Raw genomic sequence first — 18,383 nt, forward strand, 5'->3', positions numbered from 1 at the left:
CGTGGGGAGGAAAGCAGACCAAGGGGAGGAAGGCTAAGATGACCGAAGCTGCAGAAAGCATTCTTACCTCACTCTCACTGGAGAAGATAAAGAAGTTGGGAGTAGCTATTTGATTCAGCTCTTTTAGTAATACTTGTTATCAAGAGTTTCATAGGCTTCCCTGGGGAGCTGTCACTCTGCTTAAAACTGACCATCATAACTGGATCGTACAGCTGTCTTTGTTGTTTCTTCCACAGATGCTATCAAGGGCCAAACCTGCTGTAGGCGGGGACCTACCGCACACTGACAAAAGAAAGAAGAAAGGCAGGAAGATGCCAAAGCTAGAGGAGCTGCTTTCCCAAAGAGATTTCACTGGAGCTATTACCCTATTGGAGGTAATGTCCAAAGAAGGTTGCTCCTTAGGAGGTGAATAGCAGAAGTATGGATGAGTGCTTGAGTGAATGCTGGTCGCAGTGCTGCTGGAGCAGGTGGGTGCATTCTGTGGCTTCTTGTCAATCTAGTCAGGCACAGAGTCCAGTTCCCAAGGTTGCTATAAATCTGATTCGAGATGAACTAACAAGATAGACATACTTCTTTTTTTTTTTTAAAGGTTTTATTTATTTATTTTTAGAGAGAGGGGAAGAGGAGAAGAAAGAGAGGGAGAGAAACATCAATGTGTGGTTGCCTCTCCCACACGCCCCTCACTGGGGACCTGGCCAGCAATCCAGGCATGTGCCCTGACTGGGAATCAAACTAGCGACCCTTTGGTTCGCAGGCCCGTGTTCAATTTACTGAGCTACACCAGCCAAGAGACATATTTCTTTAAAAAAAAAAGTTTTATATGTTTATTTTTAGAGAGGGAGGAAGGGAGAGAGAAAGAGGGAGAGAAACATCAATGTGAGAGAAACATTAATCCTTTGCCTCTTGTGCAGGCTGGCTCCGACTGGGGACAAACCCAAAACCCGGGCGCGTGTCCTGACCAGGGATCAAACCCCTGACCTGTGACTTGGCAGGACAACGCCCAGTCAACTGAGCCACATGGATCAGGACTAAATATATTTCTTGAGGGACACTTTTAATTATGTCTAGTCCCACTGATGGCAAATCCAGCCTAGAAAATATGGAGGGTCATTTAATAAATACAGTGTCAGTTCACACATTGTTTATCCTAACCCCTGACTGTTTTATGATTTATACCTCTTATATGTTAACATTTTTTAAATTCAATTTAAATCTACTATGCTTCATGCTTATTGTCTGAAATACTAAATCTTCAGAAAATATTTTAATCTCTGTTGTTGGAGTCCTCAAGTTTAGTATGCATCAGAGTCACCTCGGGTGCTTATTAAAATGTATTCCTGGGATCCTGTCTTAGAGATTCTGGTCTCTAAGACGTCGGAGGACAGCGCACGTTGAGGAAGCGCGCGGTGGGAAGCACGCGCTGTGGAAGGACGAAGAGGGTGCACCAAAGACTGCAGAGATGATGACTGACGGCAAGCCTGGTCGTGTTGCCCCACAGTCATTTCCCCAAAGTGTGATCCCCACTTAATGCTCAAAAATCTATAAACAGTAATTGCTTTAATTAGCTTTGTATATCTTTCTCAGTCTTCCCTGGGTAGCCCTACCTTTTTCCTAGTGATCTGGTGTTGAGCACATTGTTTAACTTTTTTGTATCAGGCCTCTCATCTTCCAAGTGGGGGAGTTGACTTAGAAGGACCATCTAGCTCTGTAAATTAGTGGGCCGAGTGGTGGGTATATGTCTAATTTTTGTCAGTCTCTGTTTCTCTTCTTCTCTTTAAGGCATGTGCCACGTTTTCCTTACCATGTACTCCCACACTGCCTTTAAGTAGAAGTGCCGTGATGTACAGGGTGAGGAAGTGTCGTAAACTCTCCTTATTTGCTGGGCCATATGCAGGGAGACCCCAAATAAGAATTTCTTCAGACCTAAGATGTGGGACTTAAATTCACAATATTTGGTGACAGGAAGTGTTCTGATTTAGCTACAGGTGTAAGTTCTTAGCCCAGACAAGAAAGTCTGAAAGAATACCTTCATCTCATTATAACTAAGGCCCCCCAAGTTTTGTAGTAATGAGCTGTGAATATGTGTTCCACTATTTAGCTTTTCACCCATGCTTTTGATTTATCACCCAGGAGAGGGAAAAACTCACCTTACCAAGGTAGTTCAGACTCCTCCTTCAGGGTTCAGTCTTCTCCTCCAAAACAGGAGTTTTCTTTTGTTAATTGAGGCATTCATCAATAGTTGATCATAGTTGACATACGATGCTAGTCTTCTGAACTTCCTTAACAGGTTCCAGTAAGCCTGGTCAAGGGTCAGAGTGACCGGTGGCTTGTCCTCAGTAAACAGTTATAACCTATGAGTAAAGAGGCATGTATGTATGTGTACTAGTGGGGCAGGTTTGAAGTGTGCCGTTGAGTGCAGTAGAGCACAGAGGGTGAGAACGAGGGACATGGAGCCACACATTAAGTCCCTGCCACCGCATGTACTGGCTGTGTGGCCTGGAATTTATTGCTTCATCTCTCTATCTTCCGGTATTTGGGACTAGAAAATATTTCACATGGTTCTTATGTTTTTATGTATCACCCAGAATGATTATAAGGATAATGTTTAAATACTTTGTGGGGTGAGGTGTCAGTAAATACAGAAAATAAATATGAAATACTTGAAAGTACAAATTTCTGTGACAGTCAGAAGGGAATTGTGCCGAATTCTACATCAGTGTAATTAAACTGGATATCGACTTGCTCCTATTACTTGTGTGTGATTTTTAAATTACTTGTCGGTAACTTAATATAGCATTTTTTAAAACGGAGGGTTTACTTTTAAAACTTTTTCATGATTTTTTTCAATGACATTTTAACCGGAAGTTCAAACGCCATGTTGGGGAACAGGAAGAGGATACTAACCTGTGGATTGGATACTGTGCTTTTCACCTGGGCGACTACAAGAGAGCCTTGGAGGTTAGTGAAAAAAGAAAGACAGTTTATAACGGAAGGACTTTCAAAATGTTATTAAGCTTTGTATTATAATAACACATGCTCATGATAAAATTCAAGCAACATAGAAGGGGACGATGTAAAAAGAAAAAACCACCCTGTCTGCTGTCCCCAGTTCTACTTTATTAAAGGACGCAGCTGTTGGCTCTTTTTTGATGTACAGCTTCAGAAATCTTCTTTATATGTTTAAGTATGTATAGATTTCTAATTTACTTTTTGCTTTTAGATATAAATGAATGAGATTGTACAATATATTAACATGAGTATTTCTTAAGTAAGTCTTCAGGAGGGGAAAAAGAAACCATTTTGATAGAAAAGTTTTCATGAGTCTTTTCTCAAAAGAAGTTCATTTTTATTTTGTTTGGTTATTTTTATGTATTCATTTCATTTATTTTTAAAATATTTATTTATGTATTTTTAGGGAGAGGGGAAGGGAGGGAGACAAACCTCGACGTGTGAGAGAAACAATTGGTTGCCTCTCGCACGCCCCCAACCAGGGACCTGGCCTGCAACCCAGGCATGTGCCCTGACTGGATCGAACCCTAGACCTTGGTTTGGGTGATGATGCCCAACCACCTGAGCCATACCAGCCAGGGCATGCTTGGTTATTTTTAGACATAGGAAAGATCACATTATCTTTATATTTTTGCAAGTATAGTTTTGAAAGTTGTTTTTCTTGGTCCTTGTAAACCCTCCCTATCTAATGAACAATCTATAGGATTGTGGATCTAGATAAAGTCACTAATGAACCATCTATAGGATTGTGGATCCAGATAAAGTTATAGAGACCTTATGTCAAGCAATTTTCATTTTACAAATGAAACTTTTAAAACATTTTCCACATATTCCTACTCCTAAAATGTAATCTAAGAATAGTTAAAGAACCTGAATAACTAAAATGAAAGTATCCAAGGTCAATGAGGTGAGATGAAGAACAAAAGCAACAAAGCCGGTGAAGGAAAAGGGAAGATGTGACAAGGATAGTATAGAGGCTGGCAGTATTTGTGAAAGATGTAAGAGAGAGGAGAGTAATGCAAATCTAAGAAAAAGAAAGGCATCTGGTATGGACTGATAAATAGTTAAAGTATATGGAAAGTGTAGTTGACAAAGTAAATCTCAGAAAGGAAGCCCTGGCTGGTGTGGCTCAGTGGATGGCCTGCCGACCTGTGAGCCCAAGGGTTGCTGGTTCGATTCCCACTCAGGACACATGTCTGGGTTGTGGGCCAGGTCCCCAGTAGGGGGTGCATGAGAGGCAACCCCCACATTGAAGTTGCTCTCCCTGTCTTCCCTTTTCTCTAAAAATAAATAAAATCTTTTTTTAAAAAAATGGGGGCCTAGGCAGGAAAAATAATGCTTTTTAAAAATGAAAAGCCAAATAAAGCCAGAAACAATTAGAATGAAATGAAATTTGTAGTAAGGCTATCAGATTTTAAGTTAACTGGACCTAGATATTTTTATAAGTTATCTTTTGTAGGTTTTTTAACTTAGTAAAAATAAAGTATTTTAGTTACTTTTCATTTCTGCTGTTTGTTAGCTCATATTAGTGTTAAAGGGGGAAAAAACCAATTGTATGGACCGCAGCCCCGAGTGGGTGGGACTGAGCTTTAGCTGCAGTATTCAACCTTACAGGTGGAGAATAGTTTCGCATGTCGGATTCCCTGTGTGTCAAGTTGTCCGATCTCTGTAAGAAATCCTATTCCATTAGGATGGCCCATGTATGACGTTACTGCTGAAATGAGATCACTGCTTAACATATATTTCAGGAATACGAAAATGCAACAAAAGAGGAAAATTGCAATCCTGAAGTCTGGGTGAATCTAGCCTGTACTTACTTTTTTCTTGGAATGTATAAACAAGCTGAAGCTGCTGGATTTAAAGGTAAAATGGGCCCCTTTAATGTCTAGTATTCGTCACTAATAGCAAGAGTCATTTTGGAGGTTTAAAAACTTCTTTAATTCCTTTTCTGTTGACAAAAAAATCAAGAGACATTAGAAAGCTAAAACATGGCTTTCCTCTTCAAAGAATATTAGATTTGAGCAAATTTATTTAAAGAAAAATTTACTCTCGTGCGCTCTCCCCTGCTGCCCAGAAGCTACAGCTACTGGCAAAAGAATGAGGAAGAAAAAGGGCAAGGTGTCTTTCCTAGACCCCGTGAAGATAGCCTGTTCATGCCCTCGGTAGGAGCTGGCGTCGTCGTTCAAGCTCTTATGGATGTGGATTTGATAGCTGCTTGTTATGCTTCTGAATGAAAAGCGAAGTAATTTTAATCTGAAGACTCCCTACTGCTTTCCTTTTGCTTTATCTGTTGTGACAGTCATGTAAGGAGAGCAGGGCTCAGACTTGCGAAAAAGAACAGGGCGGAAGGAAATATGGGAGGGAGATTAGGGATGATTAGAGTACAAATCAAATTAAACTGAAAGAAATATACAGAAAGTGAGCAAGGGGAGTATTTTAAGAAATTTGTTAGGGAAGAATGTGTTCCAGGTTAGAATTATTAGTGAATTAACTGCATAGACATTTAGAAAGAATTTCAGCTGGAATTCATGGAAAATGTGGAACTTGAAGCCTTTGTTGATTTGCACCCAGATTGTATAATATGTACTAATACAGTTTTTCCTAATTTAATTGTAAGGGCCTTTAAGTTACTTGCTTTGTCTGTGCCTAGAACAGTGTTAGACACACAGAAGGTGATCAAGTAGCTATATCTCATTTGTACATATTTTTTCTTTTCTATACTTTGAAGTATGACTTTTTGCCATAAAGAGATATAGGATTGGGTGTCCAGATTAGGAAAATTCTCCAGGGGTGCAAAGGGGATTTTTAACTTGAAAGATGTTAATCTTTTTGCTTGGCTGCCTGTTTCTTGTGGAAGATTGTTATGCTAGAAGGTCTCTGGAGTGGAGCTTGGACTAGCATTTAAGAAAATACGGCAGTGTAACCATGAAAGAGGAGCTTTCGGAAGGAATTGACCAGGAATACTGGGAAGAGCAGTGGAGTGAGAGGGGACTCCTGCACACACTGAAATGACCACAGCTTTATCTCCTGTATCTGGTTCCGTGAACAGCACAGTGGTGGGCTGTGCCTGCAGACTGCTGTGCGGGGGTCCACGTAATAGGGAGAACAAGGTGGGGTGAAGAGCAGCATCTTGGGACATTTTTCTTCTGGTTCTTGATGCTGTTATAGGTGGAGACCAGCATAAAGTAATACATATTATTATGTAGCAGAGATATTTCGGGAGCAGAGAGCGAAGGGTTTGGGGAGGTTTACCTGAGTCTGATGTCATTCCTGCCTGGGACTAAGTGCCTCAGGCCACTGAGATCTTTAATAAGCAGCTTGGATTTTTTTTTCAGCTCCAAAAAGCCGACTTCAAAATCGCCTCCTCTTTCATTTGGCTCACAAGGTATTCATATTCTGATTTCACACTTTTTGATTTAAAATACTTTTCTTTTTTTTTCTTGTTACCAACAACAGTAAAAAATAACTAGAAATTCTTGTTATGTCCATCTAGTAGTTTGAAATGCAGATCATTATAAAATGTCTCTCTTTATCTGTAGAAATTCTTTTTCATATAAAGTCTACTTGTCATATTTAAGAGAGATAAGAGTCTACACCAGCTCTCTTTGATTACTGTTGGCCTGTATCTCTTTACATCTTCTTATTTTCTACTTTTTAAAAAAGATTTTATTGATCAATTTTTAGAGAGGAAGGACAGAGAGTGAGAGAAATATCTCTCTGTGTGTGTGTGTGTGTGTGTGTGTGTGAGAGAGAGAGAGAGAGAGAGAGAGATCAGTTGCCTCTTGCACACCCCCAGCTGGGGGCCTGGCCCGCAACCCAGGCCTGTGCCCTGACTGGGAATGGAACTAGCGATCTTGCAGTTCATAGGCCAGCACTCAATCTACTGAGCCATACCAGCCAGGGCTACTTTTTACTTTTCTGTGTCCTTACATTCTGAATATCTCTCTTGTAAACAGCATATACAAAAGGTAAAGAAGTAAAGAAAATAAGGAAATGGAGAAGATATAAAGGAAAAAATAGAAAAGAAAGAGGGGGTCAAGCAATTAATATTAGCTGTAACTTAAAGGCTTTTCATTGTCAAGACTATGTCTCCAGAGGGTTTTTTCCCTTCTTTTCCTGAAGGAGAGACAGAGACTAGAACTGGGGGGGAAAGAGGGAGAACACAGAGACAACAGTGGCTGGAGGAGGGGTGGGGGTTAAGATCTCAATAACGTAGGTGTTGATATCTCTGCACTCTAACGTAAAGCATTGCATGCCTTTTCTCTCTCATGATTTAAGTTTAACGATGAAAAGAAATTGATGAACTTCCATCAGAATCTTCAGGATATCACGGAAGATCAGCTCAGTTTGGCCTCGATCCACTACATGCGATCTCACTACCAAGAAGCTATTGATATTTATAAGCGAATACTGCTAGATAACAGGTCTGTGTCATTTACTTCTACTTGAAATCTCATTTTGTTAGTTTCTTCTGTAAGTGGTTTGGACGAGGACCGCGTGTCCTTTGGATCTAGTGTCACTGTGGTTCAGATCTGTTAGCTAATAACCTGGTGAGAGTAAGAACTCCTTCTGGTCTACATCAAGGTTTCTCCACCTTTCCTTTATTACCGCCCTTCCAGGGAGTCTTTTTAGGCTTTTTTTCTTTTGTCCTAGTTGCCCTCCCATGAAATTTTAATGCCACACGTATACTGTATATCTGTTTATGGACTGTGTGTATGTCTATGCTTCATACATAAAACTTCCCACCCCTTTATACGAACTGATTTTTGCCCCATTTAGGGTGATAGTAACCCTTTGAAAATGCATCCATATCAATTTCAGTGTTGCAATACACTTTAGGTAAATTGCTGAAGAAATTAGAAACAAACCATTCTAAAAAATTAACATTGCAACTTTGTCAGTGACTACTTGGCCTCTCTCCCTCATCCCCCAAATAATTCCATCCACCTCCCCTCCCCCTTCCCCTGCTTTACCTTTGCAGTCTCCACCCATTCCCATTTCCAGTCATCCAGCCTCTGCATGGTGTGTGCTTATTTGCATTAATACTTATGGCGTATGTTAGGGTTTTTTTTAACATGACCAGGCAGGTGTTGAACTTTCCTTTTCTTCTCTACTTGTCATCTTTTATTCTACTTATCAAAACACCCAAATATTACAAAAGGAAAAACAGTGCACTGATTACATCTTTCCTTCTTTCTCCAAAAGGCAAATTCATATCCTCTTTGCCTTGCTGTATTTTTAGCTATTAAAAGTCTTCGTAGGTTGACCACATTTCTCTGATGTGAACTAAATTGTTAACCTTTAATTCTTTTATCTAATAGGGAGTACCTTGCCCTCAACGTGTATGTGGCCTTATGTTACTACAAGTTGGATTACTATGATGTGTCTCAAGAAGTTCTGGCTGTTTACCTTCAGCAAATCCCTGACAGTACCATCGCACTCAACCTTAAGGCCTGTAATCACTTTCGCCTTTACAATGGCAAAGCAGCTGAGGTAGTGATGGGGTTTGTTTTTCACTCAATTCCAGTTTCAGTTGCCCTACACTTCCTGGGTTATTCACAAAAGTAGTATCTATAAGTCTTGATTAATATCCTTTGTTATTGCCAGTGTGATTGTATAAGAACCTAATTATGTCAATGTTTATATTTATCAGATATCCTAAAAAGAATGTGACTTCTAAATTCTCTGTGTGTGCCTAGTGTATTGTAGATGATCTTTACCTAGATGCCTTACAATAACTCAGATATGTGCCTTGACTGGTGTGGCTCAGTGGATTGAGTGCTAGCCAGTGAACCAAAGGGTCACTGGTTCGATTCCCAGTCAGGGTACATGCCTGGGTTGTGGGCCAGGTTCCCAGTAGGGGGCGCATGAGAAGCAATCACACATTGATGTTTCTCTCCCTCTCTTTTTCCTTCCCTCCCCCTCTCTCTAAAAATGACTAAATAAAATATTTTTAAAAAATAAGCCAAATATGTGAAAGTCAAATACTTTCAGTTTTTCCTCTAAAATACATTTAAGGCTCTGTGATTTGATGTCAGTAATACGTAAATCACATCAAATCTTAGGCTGTCCATCATTCTCTTCTTCATTCCCCATCTATGTAATCGTTCACCAGTTCTTACCAGTTCTGTGTTCTAGATATCTCTTGTATCCATCCCCTGTCTCCTTTGCCACTGTTCCAGTCCTCGTCTCTTACTTCAGGTGCTTCCCTGCCTCTCGTCTTGTCCTCTGCAGGCCAGCCACTGAGTTTGCTGCCTACGCCACACTCTCCACCACACTCTCTGGCTGTCGTAGCTTTGCATGCACCATTCTCTTTCCCGGACTGTCTTCTTTTGTGCGGTGCATGTCAGTGTCTCCTTCAAGATTACCACAAGAGTCAATCGTGGTAGATGTTTACAAGGACTTGGAACACAGCTATCTTATAAATACTGTGCAGAACACTTTATACCCACTGTTTAGTTTCCCCGGCTACCCTGTGGTAAATTCTGTTAGAGCTCTCCTTTTATGGGAAGCCGCGGGCACGGGAGGCCATACATTATGACCCCCCTTTTATCTTACTCAACATACTATACATACACGTACACACATGCTTGTGCGTATAGCTATTAATAGGCATCTAGATAGAGAGCATGTTCTATATCTACATACAGATCGGTTTTGTACAGGGCGGGGAAACAGTAGGTTTACAGTTGTATTATTATTATTAATTGCTGTATTATTTTCCATGCCAATAACTGTAAACTACTTCTGCCCCACCCTGTACAGATATCTTTAAGTTCACCCTGTGAGGGGCCACGTTTGGAAAGTTTTTTCTTGGGCATTACTTTAGTTGATGTTGGAAGCCACCAAGATTTAAATGCAAAATTTCTACATGTGTCAACATTTAATCCTCCTCCAAAAATTCCATCCTTGTCTAAAAACAGTTCCAGGTGGCATCATGCCATCCAGAGGAGGAGGAGGGAGGAAAGAAACTGAACCAGCAAATTAACTATATCCAAGTAAAATTTGTGAAACTGGAATCGCAAGGAGCACTGTTAACCTGCTCCATGCTGACAGGAGATCTGACCCCCCGGGAAGCAGGGTGCAGAGTTGGCAGGGGTGGAGGCAGGGGGCGGAGCTCGTGTGCTTAGCATGAGCCCAGGCGCACTCTCTGTGCCTCAGGTCGGTAACGGTGGTCCGTTGTGGTAAAAGAAATGCCCATCAGTTAAATTGCTTAGCATACAGTCGAGCAGTCCATTTATGTGTTATATAAGTTCATTCTTGGGTGTCCTCATTTCAACTGAAGAGTCTCTTGGGTCTACCAAGTTGGCTGGTTTCCAGCATCAGCAGTTCAATGGCAACCTGGGTTTGCAATTTGATCTCTTTCAGAGTTTTCATCTTTGGTAAGAAGAAATAAAATATATATATTCTTGCCTCTCTACCTTGAGTCATTCTTGGGCACTTTGCCAATCTTGGTGTAAGATCCAATCTATTAAATGTTTACGTTTTATCTGCCCACGTTCTTTCTATAGTCTGGTGTGAGGAGCATGGTTAACCGATATTCTGTCCGTCTAGTTCTATCCAACTCGGGTCGGCAAACTGCACTTCCCGTCCCCAGAAGGCACGCCCTTGCACCTGCAATGGTGTCAGTGCAGTTCACACAGAGACTTCCTAATGTGCCCCCGCAGGGGAGGATTGTCAGTACTGTAGAAAACTTTGTTGTTTGGTAGCAAGAGGATCTATTTAGTGTTTACTTAAGATAATTTCAGTAAAACATTTACAGTCAAGCATTCCTCTAGTAACTTGTTTAATGGGTTCTGTATGACGTGGCTCATTCCCTGCACAAACACCAATGCATCCTGCTCTTCTACAGCAATTATGAAATAGCGTGTAATGATTGACTGAACTCTTAATGTACTTGAATAACTTGCCTGAGGTTTTACAAGTGGCAAATTCAGGTCTCAAACCCTTGGTTGCCTGGTGCTAACGCCTTCTATTCTGTTGATCTGTTGTCTGTTCCTGCTCACAATACCATACTGCCTTCATTATGACAACTTTACAATAAATTTTCACAGGATTCAGTTAGCTGATATTCCATTTAAGATTTTTACATCAATACTTGCCAATTCGATTAGTCTATAATTTCATTTTCTATCGGAACAGGTCATGTCAGGTTTTAGTCCAGAGATTATACTTGCTTCATTAAATGAATGGAGAGGGTATCATATGCTACTGTTTTCTGGAAAAGTTTATACAGACATAACTTGGAGATGTTGTGGGTTTGGTTCCAGACCACCACATTAAGCATATATCACAATAAAGTAAGTCACACATTTTTGGTTTCCCAGTAGATATAAAAGTTATGTTTATAGTATACTGTAGTTTAAGAATACAATAGCATTGTGTCTAAAAGAACAACTTAACATACCTTCCTTAAAAATATTATTCCTAAAAAACGCTAACCATCGTCTGAGCCCTCAGCAAGTCGTAATCTCTGCCGTGGGAGGGTCTTGCCTTGATGCTGATGGCTAGTGACCGGCCAGTGTGATGGCTGCTGAAGGTGGGGTGGCTGTGGCAATTTCTTGGCTAACTGATGCAAGGGGCCTAGCCTTTCCTATCTTGACTTCAACATGCCTTCCTTACTGAGCTTAATCATTTCTAGCTTTGGATTTAAAACGAGAGACACATACAACTCTTCCTTTCACTAGAGCACTTGGAGGCCTTCGTAGGGTTATTAATTCATCTAATTCCAATGTTTTTGTGTCTCAGGAAATAGGGAGGCCCGAGGAGAGGGAAAGAGGCAGGAGAATGGCTAGTTAGTTAGAACACATATAATATTCATCTATTAAGTTTGCTATCTTACATGGGCACGGTTCATGGCACCCCAAAACAATTAAAAGAGTGACATTGAATATCACTGATCAGAGATCACCATACAAATATAATAATAATGAAAAAGTGTGAAATATTGCTAGAATTTACAAAACATGACACGGAGACAGGAAGTGAGCAAGCGCTGTTGGAAAATGGTGCCAATAGACTTCTTCAATGCAGGGTTGCCGCAAACCTTTAATTTTTAAAACAGTTCAATACCTGCCCTGGCTGGTGTAGCTCAGTGGATTGAGTGCCGGCCTGCAAACCAAAGGGTCACCGGTTCAATTCCCAGTCTGGGGCACATGCCTGGGTTGCAGGCCAAGTCCCCAGTAGGGGGCACACAGGAGGCAACCACACATTGATGTTTCTCTCCCTCTCTTTCTCCCTCCCTTCCCCTCTCTAAAATAAATAAATAAAATCTTAAAAAAAAAAAAAAAAGGAAACAGCGGAATACTTGCAAAGCACAATAAAACAGCGCAATCAAGGTATGCCTATATAAGATTGTCATGATTTCTCCCTGGCTGGTGTATCTCAGTGGATTGAGCATAGGCCTGTGAAGCAAAGGGTCACCGGTTGATTCCCAGTCAGGGCACATAGCCGGGTTGCAGGCCAGGTCCCCAGTGGGGGACACATGAGAGGCAACCACACACTGATGTTTCTCTCCCTCTCTCCCTCCCTTCCCTTCTCTCTAAAACTAAATAAATGAAATCTTAAAAAAAAAAAAAAGATTGTCATGATTTCTCCCTTAAATGTTTGCTAGAACTTCTTGATGAAGTCATCTCTAGGCTTGGGAGGTTTTAAATCACTAACTCAGTTTCTTTAATGGTTATAGGACTACTCATGTTTTCTATTGCTTGTGGGTTTCTTTCTTTTGAAAGATTTTATTTATCTTTAGAGAGAAGGGAAGGGAGGGAGAAAGAGAGAGAGAGAAACATCAATGTGAGGTTGCCTCCCATGCGCCCCCCTACTGGGGACCTGGCCTGCAGCCCAGCCATGTGCCCTGACTGGGAATCAAACTGGTGACCCTTTGGTTCACCTGCTGGCACTCAATCCACTGAGCTACACCAGCCAGGGCTTCTTGTGTTATTTTTGATAGGTCGTACTTTTCTACAAGTTTGACCATTTTACTTACATTTTCAATTTGTTTTTTAGTTTTTCATAAAAACTAACTTTTGGTTTTATTCATCTTCTTTATTGTATCATTTCCTTGCTATTGTTTTCTTTCCATGGGTTTGCTGTACTTTAAAACATTATTGAAATGGATATTTAGTTTGCTAGTTTTCAGGCTTCTTTTCTAAAATACTCAGTTGAGGTGATAAATTTCTAAGTATTGCTGTAGCTGCATTCCAAGTTTGAGTATCAATATGACTTCTGATTTTTAGTATGAGTTATTTCAGATTAATTAGAAGAATTCTTCATTTCCCAATACACGGCAAATTTTCCAGTTATAATTTTGCTAAGATTACTAGTAGAATTACATTGTAGTCTGAAAAAATATTCTGTATGATTTCAATCTCTTGGCATCTATTTCTTGGAACTTGTTTCATGGCTCCAATATACGGCTAGTGTTCCTAGGCTCTCCGTATGCAGTTGAACAGAGTGTACACTCTGGAGGTATTTGGTGCAAGACTCCATATATGTCCATTAAGTCAAATTAGTTTTTTATGGTATATCGAAGCTTCTATCACTTTACTAATTTTATCATTTGCTTACTGTTGGTTACAGAGAGAGCTGTGTTAAACTCTCTCACTGTCTTTGTGAATTTGTCTCTTCTGATTCTTTCCATTTTCACTTTATATATTTTGAGATCATTTTTTAAGGAATGTACAAAGTTTAAATGGTTACATCTTTCTGGTGAATTGAAGCTTTTATCAGTATAAAGTGACTCCCTTTCCTCTAATTACGCTTTTTGCCTTAAAGACCATTTTGCGTGCTATTATTAATGTAGTTTTTCTTTTGCTTTGTATTCCTATGGTATATTTTTACCATCCTTTTCCTTTTAACTTCTTTTTTTTTCAATCCTCACTGGAGGATATGTTTGTTAATTTTAGAGAGAGAGAAAGGGGCGGAGGTGAGACAGAGAAAGAGAGAGAGAAACATCAGTGTGAGAGAGAAAACAGCGATCGGTTGCCTCCTGTTCGCTCCCCAGCTGGGGATCAAACCCAAAACCTAGGTGTGCACCCTGACCCGGGATGGAACCCACAATCTTTCTGGTGTACGGGACGACACTTCAACAACTGAGCCACCTGCCCAGGCTCCTTTTAACTTCTTTACAACTTTATATTCTAAGTACGTCTCTTGTAAAAATATAGTTGGATTTTGTTTATCTTGTCTAAAATTTTATCTTTTAATTGGAGTATTTAATCCAATTAGATTTAATTACAGTTTATGTTGTAATACTAATTATTTAGGTATAAATCTACCACCTTGTTTTGTGTTTCTGTTTGTCTCACCTCTTTTATTTCTTTCTCTCTCCTTTTTTGGGTTTTTTTTTTGGATGGTTTTTGATTGGCTATTTTTTATCTTTATTTTTTTACTGTGCTAGTTTCAGAAGTTATACACTCAGTTTTCATACTTTAGTGGTTACCATAAAAATTACCACAGGCATCCTTCATGTAATCCATTTTCTTAAAAGATTTTATTTATTTATTTTTAGAGAGAAGGGAAGAGGGGGAGGAAGAGAGGGAGAAAAACATCAATGTGAGACAGAAACGTGATCGGTTGCCTCTCGTACATGCCCGGACCAGGACCGAACCCACAACCCAGGCAGGTGCCCTGAGCGGGACGATGCCCAGCCCACTCAGCCACAGCGGGTCGGGCACGAACCAATTTAACGTTAATCTTTACTCTCCTCCTCAGCAATACAAAGGCTTGACGGTAGTTTCACTTCATTTGCCGCCTTCCTAGCTCAGGTGCTGTTGTGGTCTTGTCCTCTACTATTATATTTTAAAAAATTATTGCTGCTAAATCTAATCATTTATTTAGTGTTACAACATTTAAAAAAATTGTATTCTTTCCTCTTTATTCTTAATTGTAACTGAAACCTTCCACCTGGGATCCTTTTCCTATTGATTAAAGTCAAGTTTATGCTTCAGAATCTCTTTGGTGAGATTCCAGTGGCAAACTGTTTTTGTTTGTCTGAAAATGTCCTTATTTTGCCTTATATATGTTATAGGGTATCGTCATTAAGTATAGGACACCTTATTGGCACATGGCAGATATTCTCCATTATCTTCTAGCTCCTTTTTTATGTTGAGAATCCAGCCATCAATCTAACTTTATTTGAAAGTAATATATCATTTTTAATAAAAAATTTTGTTTTCTTATTTTCTTCAGTTTCATTATGATTTAACTAGATATAAACTTTAAAAAATATTGTCTTCATGGGACTTATTGAATTGGTGGATTAACGATTCTAATCTAACTGAAAAATCCTTAGCCATTTTCCTTTGGATGTTTCTTCTTCCCACTGTTGCTCATATTTACCCCAGGAACTTCAATCACACGTAAGTTAGACCCTTTCACAGCACTGCCTCGTCCTACCCCTCTCCCCCACTCGCCTCCATTTGGATCTCCACGCCCTCCTCCCAGGGGAGGGGAGAGTGAGGGGAGGGGGTGTCCAGTCAGAGGCTCCTTGAGGTCTGACAGGCAGCAGCAGCTGGGGTTCTTTATGGCCCCGGGGCTTGTCTTATCTGTGGCCAGCAGATGTTCAGGAAGTTTTGGGGGTATGAGAAACAGGCAGCGTCACTAATGTGTTTATTTGGGCTGCGTTTAAAGCAACTGGGTGTGCTGGGCGGGAGAGCTGGGCGGGTTAGAGCGTCATCCGTCCCCTCCCCTGCCAGGGCCTCGCCAGAAACCAGCCGTGAATGCTTCAGTTCGTGGGACAACCAACCAGTGTTTCTCTCTCTCTCTCTCTCTCTCTCTCGAATCAACACATTAAAAAGTGTTTAATTAAAAAAAAAATAAATAATACAATTGGATGTGTGAACTTGGAGTTTGGTGCCAAAAAGCTTTTGAGGGAATGAATCTCAGCCTGCTGTGAAAATATAAACAAGCTAGGGGCCGATGCATACAGTGGACATTTCTGGCTCGTGTTTGTGATTCCTAGCCATGTGGTTATTAATTTTGTTTACAATATTTTATATTTCTAGAAGTTCTTTCTTTCTTAAAAATGTTCACTTTTTGCTGTTTCTAATTTTACACTTCCACGTTTATCTTTTATTTTCTTAAACATTGTCAGCATACTTGTTTTGTGATCTGAGTTTGATTATTTGAATTTCTGAAATTTTTGTGGGTTTCATTCTGTTTTTTCTCATTTCTCCCGGTTCTCTCTGGAGGAGTCTAGTTTCCTTGAATGGCAGCTTATCTTTGACTGTGCTCTTGACACAGTATTTGAAAAATTACGTACAGGAGTAACTTTAAACCTACAGTAAAGGCACTTTTCTCCCTAAGCGACATGCATTTACTCTGCGAAGTACCCGGAACTGCCTGGACCCCCTTGAACCAAAGTCAAGGCTTGAGATCACCTTCCCTGCCCATGGAACCCGAGCTGGGCTGCCATTCTGTGCTAGAGATGGTCGAGTTCTATTCACCCTTCTTTTGCCAGCGGAGCTCTGGGGAGTCCTGGCTGATGGTGGGGAACGGTCTCCTGCTAGACTCTCTGTGCGGGTCCAGGGCTTTGTTTCTTGTTCTTGTTGCCTGGCAAGGCTGTCAACCAAAAGTTTTAATTTTATAGAATCAGTGTAGCCTTCAGGGCAAAACTGGTTTCCATGCTTGCCTACTTCTCCAGGTTCCATTTTCCCCTTCTCTTTTGGTCTGGTAACTCCTTACTTTCTTTGGTATTCTTAAGAAAATGTTTTAAAATATCTGTTTTTATCTGGTTGTTTTCAATAAGCGCGTAGAATCTAGCCCAGTGGCTTTCAAATTGTGATCTGGGACTCCGTTTCACGGGGTCTGTGAGGCAGGGCCTGGGCCTGAGACGGGCAAGCTGCCTGGGTGCGTGCGAGGTGGAAAGTCCAGCAATTGCCCGCTGCACGAATGCGATGGGTGCTGCTCTACGCCTGCGCCCTGGGCGCCTCGCGCGCCTCAGCCTTAGTTCGGGCTGGCCGTGCATGAGATTAAAACCATCCTCAGAATACGAAAAGACTGTGTCTTTTCACTTTCATTCTCTCAAGTGCTCAGTGAAGTTTTCCAGTGACAGTGATTTCAAAATAGTTGAAACGCAGTTACAGAAATGCCAGTGTAGCTGTCCTGTATTAAGCTAGGGATTTGCAAAACTGTAAAATAGTACCACTCTGCTTGAAAAAGTTTTGTCTTGGAAAATACAGTTTTTTAAAATAAAAATATTATTTAGGTTAATGTATAGTAGGTTTGTATTTTTTCATTAATTGAATCCTTAAAATTTTTTTAAAATATATTTATTGATTATGCTATTACAGTTGTCCCATTTCCCCCCCTCACTTCACTCCATCCTGCCCACCTCCTCCCTCCCACATTCCCCCCTATAGTTAAAATTTTTTATCTTAATTTCTAATGCAATAAATATTGATTAATATAATCCACCACATAAACAAAAGCTCTTTGGGATTCTTAATAATATTTAAGATTACAAGAGGGATCTTGAGATTTGAAAGCTTGAAAACTGCTGATCGGCCTAATATTACCCCACATGTGGGAACTTCTGCTCTGACCGAGAGATTAATAAAAGGATTGCTGAGTAGACATGCACTCCCATCAGCGATCAAGTAGACCAAGCTTGCAGTGATTAGTGAGAGCAATCAAGAATTTAATAACTTTTAAAAAGATTCCATTTATTTATTTTTAGAGAGGGGAAGGGAGGGAGAAAGAGAGGAAGAAAAACATCAACGTGTGGTTGCCTCTCACGCACCCCCCACTGGGAACCCGGCCCCCAACCCAGGCATGTGCCCTGACTGGGAATTGAACCAGAGACCCTTTGGGTTTGCAGGCTGGCACTCAATCTACCAGCCAGGGCAGAATTTAATAATTTTATCCAGAAAAGCTTAGCTACCCATTGATGAAAGTAAGAAAAGAAGGAAGGGAGGATTACTCGAAATTTTAGATTGGCAAGGTAGGAATAGTAGCAAGCTGAGGAAGGGATGATTCTAGTGTCATTTTTAAGAAAATATATTTTGTTGATTATGCTATTACATTTGTCCCATTTCCCCCCCTTCACTCCACTCCATCCTGCACACACCCTCCCTCCCACATTCCCCCCTATAGTTCATGTCCATGGGTCATACTTATAAGTTCTTTGGCTTCTACATTTCCTACACTATTTTTACCCTCCCCCTGTCTATTTTCCACCTATCATTTATGGTACTTATTCTCTGTACCTTTCCCCCTCTCTCCCCCTCCCACTCCCCTGTTGATAACCCTCCATGTGATCTCCATTTCTGTGGTTCTGTTCCTGTTCTAGTTGTTTGCTTTTGTTTTAGGTGCAGTTGTTAATAACTGTGAGTTTGCTGTCATTTTTACTGTTCATATTTTTTTATCTTCTTTTT

The 18,383-nt window shown here is 40.5% G+C and overlaps 2 protein-coding genes across 3 annotated transcripts in view; both read left to right on the forward strand.

Moving 5' to 3' along the window:
- FMC1 (formation of mitochondrial complex V assembly factor 1 homolog) overlaps positions 1-18,383 on the forward strand; it is a 394,222-nt gene that overhangs the window by 247,290 nt on the left and 128,549 nt on the right. The gene's annotated exons all lie outside the window — the stretch shown is intronic.
- The window catches only part of IFT56 (intraflagellar transport 56), a 40,921-nt gene that overhangs the window by 327 nt on the left and 22,211 nt on the right, over positions 1-18,383 (forward strand). Inside the window, exons 2-7 of one of the 2 annotated variants that reach the window (XM_024555028.3) lie at positions 237-374; positions 2,866-2,958; positions 4,758-4,872; positions 6,345-6,394; positions 7,288-7,433; positions 8,331-8,502. In XM_024555028.3, coding sequence (XP_024410796.1) covers positions 237-374; positions 2,866-2,958; positions 4,758-4,872; positions 6,345-6,394; positions 7,288-7,433; positions 8,331-8,502 — 714 coding nt within the window. Of the gene's footprint in view, positions 1-236; positions 375-396; positions 468-2,865; positions 2,959-4,757; positions 4,873-6,344; positions 6,395-7,287; positions 7,434-8,330; positions 8,503-18,383 lie in introns of those variants that run through there. The other variant, XM_045191178.3, reaches the window with a different exon arrangement.

The sequence above is a fragment of the Desmodus rotundus genome, chromosome 6 (genome assembly GCF_022682495.2).
Source record: "Desmodus rotundus isolate HL8 chromosome 6, HLdesRot8A.1, whole genome shotgun sequence".
Lineage (NCBI taxonomy): Eukaryota > Metazoa > Chordata > Mammalia > Chiroptera > Phyllostomidae > Desmodus > Desmodus rotundus.